This window comes from Sphaeramia orbicularis, chromosome 12 (assembly GCF_902148855.1).
Source record: "Sphaeramia orbicularis chromosome 12, fSphaOr1.1, whole genome shotgun sequence".
NCBI classification, from domain to species: Eukaryota; Metazoa; Chordata; class Actinopteri; order Kurtiformes; family Apogonidae; genus Sphaeramia; species Sphaeramia orbicularis.
The window spans coordinates 25,637,741-25,653,213 of NC_043968.1; the positions used below are offsets into that span (position 1 = coordinate 25,637,741).

A 15,473-nucleotide genomic window follows, 5' to 3' on the forward strand; every position below is an offset into this window, starting at 1 on the left:
CCAAGCGTCATGTATTTCACCTTTCCCAGCTGGATGTCACTGAGGGAGAAGGAGTCCATGAAGGCCTGGGCGATGACGGACAAGCAGCCGTCTAAATGTGGAGTCTTCTCCATGTCAAAAACAAACTGCGGGTTCTTCAGGATGTTCACCCAGAAGCGTAGCGGTAAACTGCACACAAAAGACAGTGACATAAACAAAAATGTACAAACTTATTTGCACGTGTCAAACATTTAAAACAGCATGTCATGATCCAGACATACCTGTTGGTCTTCCAGATGTGCAGAACATCTGGATCAGTGATTTTCATGTTTTCAGCCTGAGCATCCAGGAAGTCAAAGAAGTATTTGATGGCGTGCGGTGCTTTGTTATGCTGCATCCCCCAGATACACCTGAACAGGTTCTCCACAAATGAATGTACCGCCACCTGGAAGACAAAGTTCGGTTTCGTACCGGGCTTCCATTACTGTTATATTCTGTGTTAGAAATATTGTGTCAACTTTTAAAAATTCCTTTCATAATCAGTTTTAGTGATGTACAAGCAGAAAAGAAAAGCCACAGCTTCCTCTTGCCTTTGTTGACAGCAGCTTAGTGAGGTGTACTTCCTTCAACTTTAACTTCTTCCTTTCTGGGTTCTTTCTTTGGTCCTCGTCTACATCAGGGTCAATCTGTAACAGCACCAACAGGCCATGCTCACTAAGAATATCAACAGACTTATGTCATGAATTTCTCTTTTTCGGCCTCTTCTTACCAAGTGGAAGTATTTTCCGGAAAAGTCCTTATCGTCTAGAAGAAGAAATTGACAGAAAATCACTGACTATAAGAAAGAATTTACTATTTTATTCAGATTTATTAAAAGGTTTTAATATAGCGGCTTTTAAAGTTATAAACATCTATTTTGTCTGAATTTTCCCATTTATCTGAAATGTTTAAAAATGACACCACATCATAATAACAGTGCATGTGAATGATTGTGTACTTTGTCAGATGTTACCTTTCAGACTTCCCTGAGGGCTCAGTGGAGGATGCGTTTTCTTAGAGAGTACTTTGATCTTTGCTCCATCAGTTACCTGCAGGTGAACAAACACCCACACAGTTTTACACTTTTGCAACTCAGATGCATGACTGTTCTCATCTCATGCAATCATCATTATGCCATCAAACAGCTGGATTTTTTGTTTGTCTATGGCAGCGGTCGTCCCCAATCTTTTTTGTCTCGTGACCCCATTTTAACATCACAAATTTCTGGTGACCCCAGACATTCAAAACAGAGATATTTTTAGCTCAAATTAATTTGTTTTTGATCATGTAATAGTTTGCTGTACTATGTTGCAAATAAACGTTAATTTTAGATGACATTTAGTCTATATAATGTATATTATTATGGACGGAGGCAGAAAAGCCAGGTGTAGATTACTGCACAAAGGAAGAATTTTATTTTCCTTGGTCAGGATATGTACAGTCAGTCCAGCTTGGATTTACAAGGCTGACAATTAATACTGAACAAACAAGAACTCAAACTATGAATTATGAAAGAGCTGCAGGATCTGAAACTGACCTCAATGAACATTTGACAGATAAACAGTACCACAGTGCTTCAGTTTCAGCTTCACAGTTTGTCATGTCTTTTATATATTATGATTGTCTCTCTCAACTCACCATCTATTTTTTATTAGTTATTTTTATTTTTATCAATTACTAGAAATTTCAGATGACCCCATTTGAATTCCAGGTGACCCCACGTGGGGCCCGGACCCCAAGGTTGAAAAACACTGGTCTATGGCAATCTTTATGGGAAAACAAGATAAAGCCATTATCGTCCATCCTCACTTTTGTATGAACCTTTAAAATGCTGTTTGAGGATTCAGAGTTAAGTTAGAATTAGGTTAAAGTAAAGCAAAAGCATCATGCAAGTGACTTTCCTCACAAAGATGGAAGACATGACTGTGTGTGTGCGTGTGTGTGCGTGTGTGTGTGTGTGTGGTTGTTGTCAAATACCCACAGAAATGTATATCTGTACTGTACAAACCACTGCGTCTGTTTCAGTTTATGCTGGCATTACCACATTTTACTTGTTATTTTAAATATAGTCATCTTCCTAAAATAATTGCACAAGTCATTTTTTTCAGATTTTTCGGGAAACACAAAAAAACCCTGAATCAGACCTAAGTCACACTCTATTCAAATGGGTGCTTCTATGAAACTGGGTTTATTTTGGTACCTGGGACTTTACCAGCTTTTTAGACCCAATAATAAAAGAGAAATTTAGACATATTTCCCCCCAGGATGTACCTAATGATGATCTCAGATAAATGCAAAAATATTCTACTCTTGCTCTGAGCTATCCCAAAATTAATGAATTTTTAATCAAATATTTGGGCCAAAAATAAAACCAAAATTGGGACATGAAAATCTACCTAGGTGTCAGTGTATTTAATCTGGAAAACATGGCTGTAAATGGTCTTATATAGACTATGATTAAAGACACTGTGTTAAATGTGATGATCTTAGTGGTATTTCAAATGAATCAGTTTTTCATGAATCAGCAGTCTAATTCCAGGTTTTGTATTTAACCCATTGTGTCTACTCGCATTACATGCAGAACCTGTCCATTTAAACACAAATAAAGCATGAGTAACATTTCAACGGCAGCCATTTTTGTGAAACAATCTGCTTTTTATAATTAGCTTGATTTCCAAAATGTACCTGTGAGAGAATAAAAAGATATCAAAAAAAATAGTAGAGCATAATTTTTGGGTCCTTCTTACTGTGTTACATGTGGATTCTTGTATAAAAATAATATAAAAATGTGTTTGAAAAATAGTTTCTCTTTTATCTCGGTAAATATTTATTTTTAAAATAGACCCAAAGTGCCTCCAAACTTACTTTATGGCATTAGTCTACATCTGGTTTGGATTTTTAGCCCCCATGTCCTGTTTTTAGGGACCAGTTTCATAGAAGCACCCATATGCGATTATCTTACAGAGTAGAATCACATGATCCGTTCAACTGAGAATGTTGGCCAATATCATGAAGAGCTGATTTGGGCAAAAAAAAAAATCATTTTTGTAAAAAAAAAAAAAAAATTAGGCGATTATTTTAGGAACGTGACGATATTAAATCTCTATGGATGCATTAGGATGATTCAATAATTTAGTCACCATGGAATTTTCCAATCTAACACAAGCCCATAATTCAATCCCAATTATTTTATGTATAAATTAAATAAAGTATTTCCTATTAAACTGAGTCTCTGTCAGATTTATGTTCATAGATGTTAACTTACAAAACAACTCTGCAGCATCACATCTTGCTTAAGTCCTTAATTCGATACTTGGTCAGTCAGAGGGTTTATCCATATGTGACCCCACCTCAGCCCATCCATAAACACAACATTTAACAAGTCAGATCTAATAAATACTTGGAGGTTCACGTAGGAAAACAGTCATCTGGACAGTTCATAAACAGGGGCGGTCTTCTTACATGTCCATCAGAGACAGCGCTCTCCTGCTTCCATAACCTAATAACAGAGTGCTCTGTCCTGCACTATGGAGTTACATCACATCTGCCAGATAGTGCAGTTGAAAGGTTCAGATCTGAACACAGAAAGAGTCAAAAGATCAGCAGTCCAATGAGGAAAGCATGGTCTCTCAGGTTCTGGTTTAACTAATCATGTAAAGAAGAACTCTGAGCATGCTGAGCTTTTGCAGTCTCGTGAACACTGACCAGGCCGGCAGGTTACAGCGCAGCTCATCTGTTAAGTGTCTCCCCCGGTCCTGGGGGTACTCTAATGATGCACAAGCACTCCAGTGATCCCATTATGCAGCCATTACAGATCACACATCCTGATCTCAACACTTGCACTGTTTGCTCACTTAAAAGCTGCACTCTACATGTTTTTCTCTGATACTAAAAAACTGTTTTATCAGAGCAGAGCTTCCTTCTCTGACTCTGACTTTGTCGGTGCAAATTAAATTTAGTGATGCTAACAGGATATGGGTCTGAATTTCAAAGAAGTAACAAGCTCAAAGAAGTTTTTTGACTTTATTTCGACACAGAAGTGAGAAGCTGAACCTATGACTGTAATGAGGTAATGAAACGCAGTGGAGAGGAAGCGTTAAACTTAACCTCAGTCACACCCTCTGTATGTCACACCCAGGTTCCATACCACACTGCTCTTGTTCAAAAATGAGTTTCCCTTTGATTGATAGTATCACCACACCTTGATTTTCACTGATAAGTTAACGGACATGTCCAACCTTGTAATGCTTCAGTGTGTTCAGCATCGTCACATCCCCCAGGACTTCTGAGCTCGCATCCACTTCTTCAAGACGAACGAATGAACCATCCTTCTCAAACTCTGAACAGGGAAAAAATAAACAGGGTTTATATACACAGTATAGATGGCTGCTCAAATTTTACATATTTCCAACAGATTGCAACAATTCAGTAAGAGAAAAATTAAGTGATTATATTCCTGTGTTAGTTAGTTAGTTTCAAGTTTCAAATACAGACATTCATTCAGTTCAATACATCCCATATCTGGACTTCTGTGAAATTCAGTGTGACATTGTCATAGTCATAGATATAGTCACGGAAAAAATTATTAGACCACCCTTTGTTGCCTTCAGTTTCTTGTTCATTTTAATGCCTGGTACAACTAAAGGTACATTTGTTTGAACAAATATAATGATAACAATAAAAATAGCTCATAAGAGTTTAATTTCAGAGCTCATATCTATCCATTATCCATGTTTTCTTGATAATAACCAAAATCACTTCAGTTCTTACATCAATATCTATGTCATTGTACTGACAAAAACAGTGCTTTTAGGCATTCCATGTTTTCTTTTCTGTCTGTTTTAGTCACATGATACACACAGGAGTTAGTACTTGACTGGATAACCATTCACTGCAAAAATCTAAATCTTACCAAGTGTAGCCAAGTTTTGCCATTTCTAGTCAAAATATCTCATCACACTTCAAATAAGACATAATCACCTAAAGAGTAACTTTTCAGTGAGATATAAGAGCTTATTTTTAGACAATAAAATCTTGAAAATCTTATTTCAAGAAATCTTACCAAGATAATTTTCACTTGTTCCACTGGCAGATTTTTTTGTTTGAATTAAGAAAAAAAAAGCTTGAATTAAGCAAAACAAGTGAACAAGGTCATTTTTACTCTTTCCACTGGCAGATTTTTTTGTTTGAATTAAGAAAGAAAAAAAAGCTTGAATTAAGCAAAAAAAAAAAAAAAAAAAAAATCTGCCAATGGAACAAGTGAAAATTATCTTGATAAAATTTCTTGAAATAAGATTTTCCAGATCTATTGTCTGAAAATAAGTTCTTATAGCTCACTGAAAAGTTACTCTTTAGGTGATTATGACTTATTTTAAGTGTGATAAGATATATTGTCTAGAAATGAGAAAATTACACTTGATAAGATTTCGATTTTTGCAGTGTTGTTTTTGATGACTTTTGATGGTCTAATAATTTTTTCCGCGACTGAATGTAAAGGGCACTGTAAGGACAATAACTGGTCTCATTCTCACCAATATCAGTGTCCCTGAGTGGTGTGTTGTAAGGGAAACCGAACTTGGCCTTAAAAGTGGACAGGATTTTCTCTTTGACCTGTTCTATGGTGTCACAGGTGAGGGCATCGACCTCCAGAGGCTCGCTGACCTCACCGTCAGTGCCCACTGCAAACAGCACCTTCAGCTTCTGCAAGAAGTACACACGAACAGACTCGCCCGATCTGTAACATCACTGACAAAACTACACATGTAATCATACTGTGTTTGTATGAACCGGGTCAATTCAGCTGGTTAATTAATTAAATAATTAATTAATTTAGATTAACCCTTTAACCCCTGACGTGTCTGTGGTGAGCATTCTGCATGTGTGATTTATTTGAAATATTTATAAAATTCAACTGTGTGTTCAATACTTCAAATTTCTAAATGTGCTGATAGAATACACCTTGTTCTTCCCATAGACATCTGAGCATGCTCAGTGCAACCCTCACTGCCTGTGGAATGGGGGGGTAAAACGGAGCAGTGAGTGAGACTGACTCACTGTAAAAACAGACCATTTGGACTTTTTTGTTTTGTTTTGTTTTTACACCATTTTCCTTGTGTGTTTTTTTTTTTTTTTTTACTGTTGTTTGCAGTGTTGGGGTGATTTACCTTTATTGTGTGTTACTGTGTTTTGCCTGTGTAACTGCTTTTTGGAGCTCAACCAGGTGCCAAAAAAACAGCTGGACTGATTTAGAAAAAAAGAGCCTCAAAACAAAAACTACTGGGCCAAAATTCAAATACTTGTTGTTCAGTGTGTTCCAGTTCACAGTTCATGATCAACATCCTAAATCTCTTATTGATGTACATTCTGAGTGCCTTATTTAGTAAAAATCTGTCAAACTTCAATGCATCTCTTTGTCTTTTTCTGTTATTCCACCTTGTTTTGACCTTAAAACACACAGTAAAACAACAGACGCAAACTCACAGCAGCACATTTACCTAGAATAATGTCTCAGGGGTTAAAGGGTTAAACATCAGGTAGGTTTCAGAAACTTCATTTTTAACCCCTTTCATCCGATACATACTAGAGAGAACAAATGCATTAAGATCAACTTATTGCCTTTGCAAATGGACACATGCTTACATTACCACTAATGTTAACCTCAGTTTTTTCATCACACTCACAGTAACTAAACCAAAGCCACAACAGAGCAAAAGTTGTTTCATTCTGAAGCAGGTGATTAGCGTTCTCTTCCCTCACTGTTATTACACTGTAATGCAGCTGTGGGAAATCTTTGAGGGAGGTGTGGTTAATGAAAGGGTTTCACAGCATTGTGGATTGGTTCAAGTGGCATCACTCCCTCATCTTATTGCCTCTCTGCAGTTTTGTGGCTAATGCATGTGCACTAATGGATCGAAATGAGCAGCAAAGTGAGATGGTGGTTTGGTAGAAATGATAAGACTGTCAGGACTCTGTAGACCCGTGTAGCTGCAGAGGGAGAGAAATGCAAAAAGAGGGAGCATAGACTATTTACTGCAAGGGCAACGTCCACAGACACATCGTTGCAGGGTTCAAAATACCTCTGTTATGTGCACATGAGATGATAAAAGGTGATTTGAGATGTATTTCTCAGGTTGATAAGTAAAAGACTTAGTTAAAAAAAAAAAAAGTGAATATGACCTGGATCGACAGCCTGATGCATCAGATGTTTACTCACATATATCAGTATAATCTGTGGGTGTTCCTAAATGCCCGTCATCCTCTACATATTACACTGTCTATTGCACATATAGTACATGGTGAACTGTCCATTTCTGCTCTTTAAATCAAGACATATGAGATTGATGTTCTGTGTTTATCTCTGCTTCTCTGTATTTACAAAGACTACATCTCCACACCCTTCACAGTTTGACCACAAACTTTACATACATGTGCAAGAGTCATATCAAGTGCCAACAAAAAAGGTTTTCACATTTACTCACTGATTAAAATCTGCACCATCTCAGGGCAATTAGATGAGTTAAACCACATTTGACGTATAACCTAAGAAACACTGTGTACATGCATGTGTACATCAGTTCCCGTTTAGTGGTTTAGGTGAATAATAACATCATAAATGTACTAAGAGAGTGTGTTTACAGAATGGTATCTTGTCAAAAGACAGAATGGATCATCATAACATCAAAATCATTGTCCATTTGGGTTAAAAATGAGTGAAATGTTTCCTGATATGACAGTACAAATGCTAAAACGGTCCTGAACGGATCTCCACATGTTGTGGAATTAGGTATGACAGGCTAAGCCTCCGCAACATTCTTCAGCTCTGACTCAGTAATCTGATGTGTACTCCAGGCTTCATCTCAAAGCTCTAACACTGCAAAAATCAAAATCTTACCAAGTGTATTTTTCTCATTTCTAGTCAAAATATCTCATCACACTTAAAATAAGACATAATCACAAAAAGAGTAACTTTTCAGTGAGATATGAGAACTTATTTTTAGACAATAGATCTTGAAAATCTTATTTCAAGAAATCTTACCAAGATAATTTTTACTTGTTCACTTGTTTTGCTTAATTCAAGCTTTTTTTTCTTTCTTAATTCAAACAAAAAAATCTGCCAGTGGAAAGAGTAAAAATGACCTTGTTCACTTGTTTTGCTTAATTCAAGCTTTTTTTTTCTTAATTCAAACAAAAAAATCTGCCAGTGGAACAAGTAAAAATTATCTTGGTAAAATTTCTTGAAATAAGATTTTCAAGGTCTATTGTCTAAAAAATAAGGTCTCACATCTCACTGAAAAGTTACTCTTTAGGTGATTATGTCTTATTTTAAGTGTGATGAGATATTTTGACTAGAAATGAGGAAAATACACTTGGTAAGATTTTGATTTTTGCAGTGAAGTTAAAAGAGCTTTTGCTAAAATGGAGAACTTCACGCGCAGAAATTTAGCCATTTGTGCTAGACAAGTAGAGTATAGAGCAGAGTATGCTAGAGTATAAATTCACCTATGTTTGTGCACTTAATGCTACGCTGGAGTGTATGTTGGCATAGGCCTTAAAATATATAGAAGAGGAAGTGGAAGTGGTTTTGTACCAACTGCAGTTCTTGAATGCTGCCACAATATTCTAAATGTGACAAGAACCCTTCCTTTCACAGGCAGTGAACACTCATAAAGGAGAACCTTACAAGTTTTGCATTTGGTGTGAAACTATATTTTAAATCATCTCAAAATAAAGTGTGTTTTTAATGAGGAGTGGTGCATATAAATGGAGATGTTGCTAGGCAAGCTAAGTTTTGTATTTGCCTAACCAGCAGACCAAAAAGAGAACTAAGAGATGGGAGGCAGTCATGACTTGTATTTGTATTTAAAAGTCCCACTGACAAAACTGTTGACATGGGGACACTGAAAAAAATGACTATATGGATATTTGTATGTTTCAGAGAGAATAATACATGAAAGAAGCTTTGACTTGTGCTCAAGTAAAGTGCTGAAATGTGCTAAAGCCTTGGTGAGTGTGTGTTTACCAGGGAGCTGAAGTCCTGAGCCTGCCACAGCAGCCAATCCTCACTGAGTGTGTACAGAGCTTTCTCTGTCACACAGTCCACCGGCCCTTTGGAGATCTGCTGCGTGAGAGCACTCACCATCAGGAACAGGTGCTGGCCGACATTTTCCTGTGCAAGAATGAGGAACAGGAACTCAGTGGACAAACAGAGCTCAAGAGCTGTGGTAAAATATAGACTGGCTTTATGTAGTTTAGTACATGCAAAAACCTTAAGGACAGAGTGGTGCATGCAGTGCGTTCTGCATGTCACGTAACATCAAACAGCAGAGCCAAAAATACTCATATCTGAGCAGAGGGGTCAAATGATGAGGTACAAATACTTTGTTACCTTACTTAAGTACAAATTTTGGTTTTCTATACTTTAGGGGAGTAATGATTTTTCAGCTGACTTTTTACTTCTACTCCTTACATTTTCAAGCAATTATCAGTACTTTCTACTCCTTACATTTTAGAAATAGCCTCAATACCATGAACTAATAAAGGCATTTTATTTTTACACAAATCCTACAGTGTGCCTTGGAATATTTTTTGAAATCTAGCATGCTCATGCAAAATTTTTATTTTTTTTTTTTGACTCTAAATAGCCTCATTACTCCTATTTCATTTCAGCTTCTCATCAAATAAAAAAAAAAAAAAAGTCCAGATAAATGGCTCCATCCAGATAGAGTGAATTTGATTGTGGTTGGATTAGAAGTATAAACATATACCATTCTACACCCTACTGGTTTATACATGATCCATCACAGCTGACTTTCGCACCATTGCAATACTTATATTCAGCTAGTCATCATATCTTCCACCCCATGAAACACATGTTAATGCTAGTAGGACACATATATGGTTCTTTAATACATTTGCATTGGACTAAAATGTGTTAATTTTCAATGGGCAGACATGCAGCTGAAACAGGTAGACTAGTGCATCCCAAATGTTTTAACATTAACATTTTAATCTAACATTATAGTCATTATGGCCTTTAGAAACAGGTTTTTTGGGGAGGTGGGGTAGTACACTATAGACCCCTGTAGTGCTGCCTAAGCTTTTATCCTAATGTCATTTTTCCCCCTTGCATTTAATTTTATACTTTATGTAGTTTTGAAACCAGTACTTTTACACTTTTACTGGACTAAAAAGCTTGAGTTGATACTTCAACTTCTGCAGAAGTCTTTTTAAAATCTAGTATCTATACTTCTACCAGAGCAGTGAATGTGAATACTTTTGACACCTCTGTCTTTGAGCTAAGTGTTGCAGTAACTGATAATACCTCTCACTGTGTGATGTATATACAGAGGTCGTACTTGTCAACATGGAAATGTTTCATCTAAATTCATCAACCACAAGATATGTAGACAAGGTGTCAAAAAGAAATGTGGTTTTCAAAGTAGCTGAAGACATTTCTAGATCTCTAGTTGATAGGATACTAAAAAACATGGGCTGGTTGAAAAAAAAAAAAAATCACACAATGACATGATAAAATGAAATGCAAGATGCCGCTTCAGTAACTGTCAGAGTCAGAATGGTGCAATGTGTTTGGAGTCATTCTGTGTTATTTATTTCCTTCCTTCTCGACAGAACATACCCCATTTACTTCACTCTGTGTTTCAACATCACTGTCCCAGAATGTTGACTATTGAGCCTTACATTATTTGTCTAAAGAAATAAATATAGCTGCTAAAACTTGTTTAGTTTAAATTAGATCTGTAAAATTAACACGTTCATGTAGATTAATTCATCATCATGATAATCTGATTAAAAATTTAAACGCAATTAATCCATCTACAGCACAGAATTACTCTGAATATCTCTGCCAACGCATTTGGCGCAGTTTGTCCAAGTAGAGTTACCATTACACATGAACAAACGCTCAGTTGATCTGGTAGTGACAACCAGCAGAACCAACCCATAAAGATAGAAAACACTAAACAGCACGTTGGCCCTCTGGATGGAAATATGAGGACAAAAAAACCAAGACGGAACAGTCAAACAACATAAAGGCTGAATCCCAGTTCACCCCTTAGCTCCTCCCCCTTACCCCTACCCCTCCGTTTTGCGCGTACACATAAAGGGGTAGTGTTGTCCCGATTCTCAATTAGGCGGAGGGGAAGGGCTAAGGCGGAGGGCTGTATAGTCCTCGAAATGGAGATTTTCCAGGACCACACTACGATGGAGGGGTAGGAGAAATTTCCCATAATTTTGTTCGAATCAGTGGCAAGATGGACGTAAACGCAGCAATAAAGTGTAGCAGTGTGATGAAAGAAACACACAAATGTACGTATTTTCTTCGTAAACAACTTAATCATTTGATCAACCGTTTAATGCCGTTTCAATGTGTTCTAGATCACATTTCTGCAATTTATAGTTGATAGCTGCAAACAGATGACCAAAGCCCATGGAACACAGACGGTTACAGCTGCTGACAGCATGGGGAATGCTTTTGGAAACAAAGTTTTCACATCTGTTTATAGCGGCGTTAATGACTGCTGATGATGTAACAGGTCTGGAAGCGTTGTCCAATTTCTTACGAGAATGTTTCAACCCCTACCCCTTGCAGCTCTGTTTCAAGGGGTAGTGCCAACTGCAAGGGCCAAGTGGGAGGGCTAAGGAGTGAATTGGGATTGGGCCAAAGTATTATGCACACACTGCAGGAAGGAGTTTTCTTTTCACTGAAGCATTCCAGTTTGAAACACCACATTAACCCAAAGCATACGTTAGACAGGGATTCTACTAGCACTTCGACTAACACGTCACCCAGTTTATGACAAACACATTAAGTGAATATATATATATATATCTTGAGTCTGTTGGCTCATGAAAAATGAAATACAATCAATATTTAAAAATGAATGATATTTAATCATGATTTATTGATATTAATCCATAGCAACCCTGTGATTAATCTGATTAAAAATGTAAATTGTTTGACTGTACTGGTTTATATACTATCACAAATATGTAATGTATTAACTGACTCGGAGGAAACCATAGAGGCAGATGGACATCCAGTTGGTCAGCAGCTTCTCCACTATAGACTCAGTACGCCGCAGCAGCAGTTTGGGCTGAGTGTTGCTGTTCTGTTGCATCAGATCCTTCAGTAGAGACTCCATCACCTCCGTTAGGTACGACAAGTTGCTGTGGAGTGCAACAGTCAGCAGAGACGCCAACGTGCACCTAGAGCAGGATACAAGAAGAGGAAAAGGAGACAAAAATACAATACACTGCACAAGAATAACATATAGAAGACAAACAGAGACGTACACAAATAACAGCTGCATCACAAACTGACTTGTCCTTAATGGTGAAGTTCTTCTGCTCCTCTAAAGTGTGCACCATGGAGGTAAGGAAGAGCTGGTCCTGGATCAGTCTGGACAGGCCATGGCAACACTCATCAAGGTGAACCTTCTCTGCGTCCTGATTCCAGGCGACAAACAGAAAAACGTCAACAACAGACAATCAAAAAGAGGCAACATGTCCTCCAAAAGGGCAGCATCGAACTATACCTGTCCAATGTCTTTAATACATGACGCCATCAAAGCTTCACTCTGGAGGACACAAACACAGCTTATAACATCTGCTGGTCACATATGAGCAATTATTGAGGTTGTAGATTCACTTTACCTCAGGAAAAAAGATTCTGGAGGCAAAGTGTTTATAGTCGAGGAAAGGAATCGCACCAACGTTTTCCAGCAGGTCGGCTTTTTCTGTCTGTAGCTCGATAAAACCTGTGGACAAAAGTGAACAGAAATTTTCTAGATCTCGATGCCAAAACTGCTCACTTCTCTCGAAAAACAAATAAAGCATGGTGGGAAATTCATTCTGATTATTAACACACAGTGTACAACCAAAAGCTGATTCTTTTCCTGGAGATTTAAGTAAAAACACCAGATGAAAATCAGAAAAACACAAAAACTGTAAAAATGCATACAGCCAAGTCTGACATCAGGAAGAAGAAAGAGTTTGCAAGATTTTCACACCATTAAAAGGAACTGCATGTTGAGGCTGTGCTTACTGTACATTAGATAGTGAAGTGATTAAAAACATGAGCCAATGTGTGACAATGTGTGACATTTATCAGCACAATCAGCAGTAATTTATAACAGCACAGAAGTATGGAGGACTGACCCTGCCATATTTAAAAATGTATGCAGAAATATAAAAATGACTTGATAAATTAATTTCCGTACCATTTATATATCTATTTTGTCCTTATTTATATTTTTCCTTCTTTAATTTTGTCCCTGCATTTATTTCTGCATTGCTTTCTATTTACATTTTCTTTATCTCTTCTCTTATTTATTTCTATGTTTAATTTTCATCGGACATCTTATTAATTTATTGGGATTTTTTTAAATTCACAGTCATATTTTCCTCATCAGTATTCCCCCTTTTGCATTTTCTTCCTCTGCTTATTTCTGTGTTACCTATTTATTTCTGTGTCCTTTTTACATGCCAGGAGCCCTTTTTCTTTTTCTGTATGCATTTATGCCTCATTAGGCAAATGAGGGGGGCGGTCTTTAAAGGTGTGTCCTTAGGTCAGCTCTTCTCCTATTGGTTAATTTGTATTGGGGGGTTGTGCTGTCAGTACTGAATAGACCAGGTGCTTGTAGTAGAGGGACATGAAACTGTGTTATTTGAAAACCAGCAGAATTACTGCTGCAGAAATCACACAGTCACTGAGGACTTTACCGTTATATATAATAACTGAGAGTTTTGGTTCACTTCACAGACTGACCTCTTGGACCACGTAACATGGGTGATCCAGATGCAGTTACTGTAGATTGGAATCAGGGCATCCATGTGGTTCACATTAGATCAGTGATCCAGATTAGAGTACCGAGACAGAGACTGGTTTGGGTCGGTCTGTGAAGCGAACCAAAACACTCTCTCGGTTATTATATCCAAACCAAACAGTAAAGTCCTCAGTGATTTTGTGATTTTCAGCTCAGACTGTAATGGGCCTGAACTCTTTTGCGATGTCCTCAGTGACTGTGTGATTTCTGCAGCAGTAATTCTGCTTTTTTTCAAATAACACAGTTTCATGTCCCTCTACTGAGACCACAAGCACCAGGTCCAGCCTGGTCTATTCAGCACTGACAGCACAGCCCCCCAATACATATTAACCAATAGGAGAAGAGCTGACCTAAGGACACGCCTTTAAAGACCGCCCCCTCATTTGCCTAATGAGGCATAAATGCATATAGAAAAAGAAAAATAACTCCAGAAATGTAAAAAAGGACATGCAGAAATAAATAGGCTTGGAGAAATAAATAGAGGAAGAAAATGCAAAAGGAGGTATATTTACCTCTTCAGTATTCCCCCTTTTGTATTTTCTTCCTCTATTTATTTCTGTGTGTCCTTTTTACATTTCAGGAATCCTTTTTCTATTTCTGTATGCATTTATGCCTCATTAGGCAAATTAAGAGGGATGGTCTTTAAAGGTGTGTCCTTAGGTCAGCTCTTCTATTGGTTAATTTGTTTTCAGGGCTGTGCTTTCAGTGCTGAATAGACCAGGCTGCAGAAATCACACAGCTATTGAGGACATCGCAAAAGAGTTTAGGCACATTAGAGTCTGAGCTGAAAACCACACAGTCACTGAGGACTTGACTGTTTGGCGTGGATATTGTAACTGAGAGTGTTTCGGTTCGCTTCATGGATGGACCTCTTGGACCAGGTAACATGGGTGATCCAGACGCAGTTATATTGGAATCAGGGGATCCGTGTGGGTCACGTTAGATCAGTGATCCAGATTAGACTACTGCAACCAGAACAAATCCTAACGGGATGTGACGGGTCGGGCTGGGTTCTGACAAAAAGGAGTGCTGTTCTGGTTCGAATTGGCTCCGGTCCCTTAATTTGTGTTGAACATTTGATGTTTTTAAAAATACTCATCAGACGAGCAAACATAGACCTACTTCAATTCATGGTGTTAATTGCTTTTAAAATAAATGTAAACCATAGAACCGTCTTAGGTTTGATTTCTGTAGTGGTAGTGTGATGGAGTCATTTCATTCAGGTACTGTTCACATACCACAAATGTGTAAACCAGTACATTTAATGACAATCTTTAACATAAATATGGGAACAACTGGATTTAACTGATCGGGTTGGGACACAAACATTAAAGTGTGGGTTGAGTTCGGACAGAAATAGAGACAGAGGAAGTAAATGAAGGCACAGGTGCTGTGGCTTCATGCAATGGCTCAAAATGGTATGTAGCCAGTACCAGTGCCTCCATATGTGCCCACTTTCTCTTGATTTCTGTTTGAACCGACCAAAACCCAAACGGCACTCCTAAGTTTTTATCCAAACCTGGCCTGACCTGTTGGGTCCTGTTGGTCTCGGTTCAGGTTGCAGTACTCTAATCTGGATCACTGATCTAATGTGAACCACATGGATACCCT

General features: G+C 37.7%; 1 protein-coding gene across 1 annotated transcript in view; it reads right to left on the reverse strand.

The window, feature by feature from the left end:
* plxnc1 (plexin C1) overlaps window positions 1–15,473 on the reverse strand; it is a 35,037-nt gene that overhangs the window by 3,291 nt on the left and 16,273 nt on the right. The window contains exons 17-28 of the mRNA XM_030149159.1: window positions 12,691–12,794; window positions 12,573–12,614; window positions 12,359–12,483; window positions 12,045–12,243; window positions 9,038–9,184; window positions 5,550–5,718; window positions 4,257–4,357; window positions 992–1,067; window positions 749–783; window positions 570–665; window positions 261–424; window positions 21–168 (exon numbers count right to left, since the gene is read on the reverse strand). Of these exons, the coding sequence (XP_030005019.1) occupies window positions 21–168; window positions 261–424; window positions 570–665; window positions 749–783; window positions 992–1,067; window positions 4,257–4,357; window positions 5,550–5,718; window positions 9,038–9,184; window positions 12,045–12,243; window positions 12,359–12,483; window positions 12,573–12,614; window positions 12,691–12,794 (1,406 nt within the window). The remainder of the gene's footprint in view (window positions 1–20; window positions 169–260; window positions 425–569; window positions 666–748; window positions 784–991; window positions 1,068–4,256; window positions 4,358–5,549; window positions 5,719–9,037; window positions 9,185–12,044; window positions 12,244–12,358; window positions 12,484–12,572; window positions 12,615–12,690; window positions 12,795–15,473) is intronic.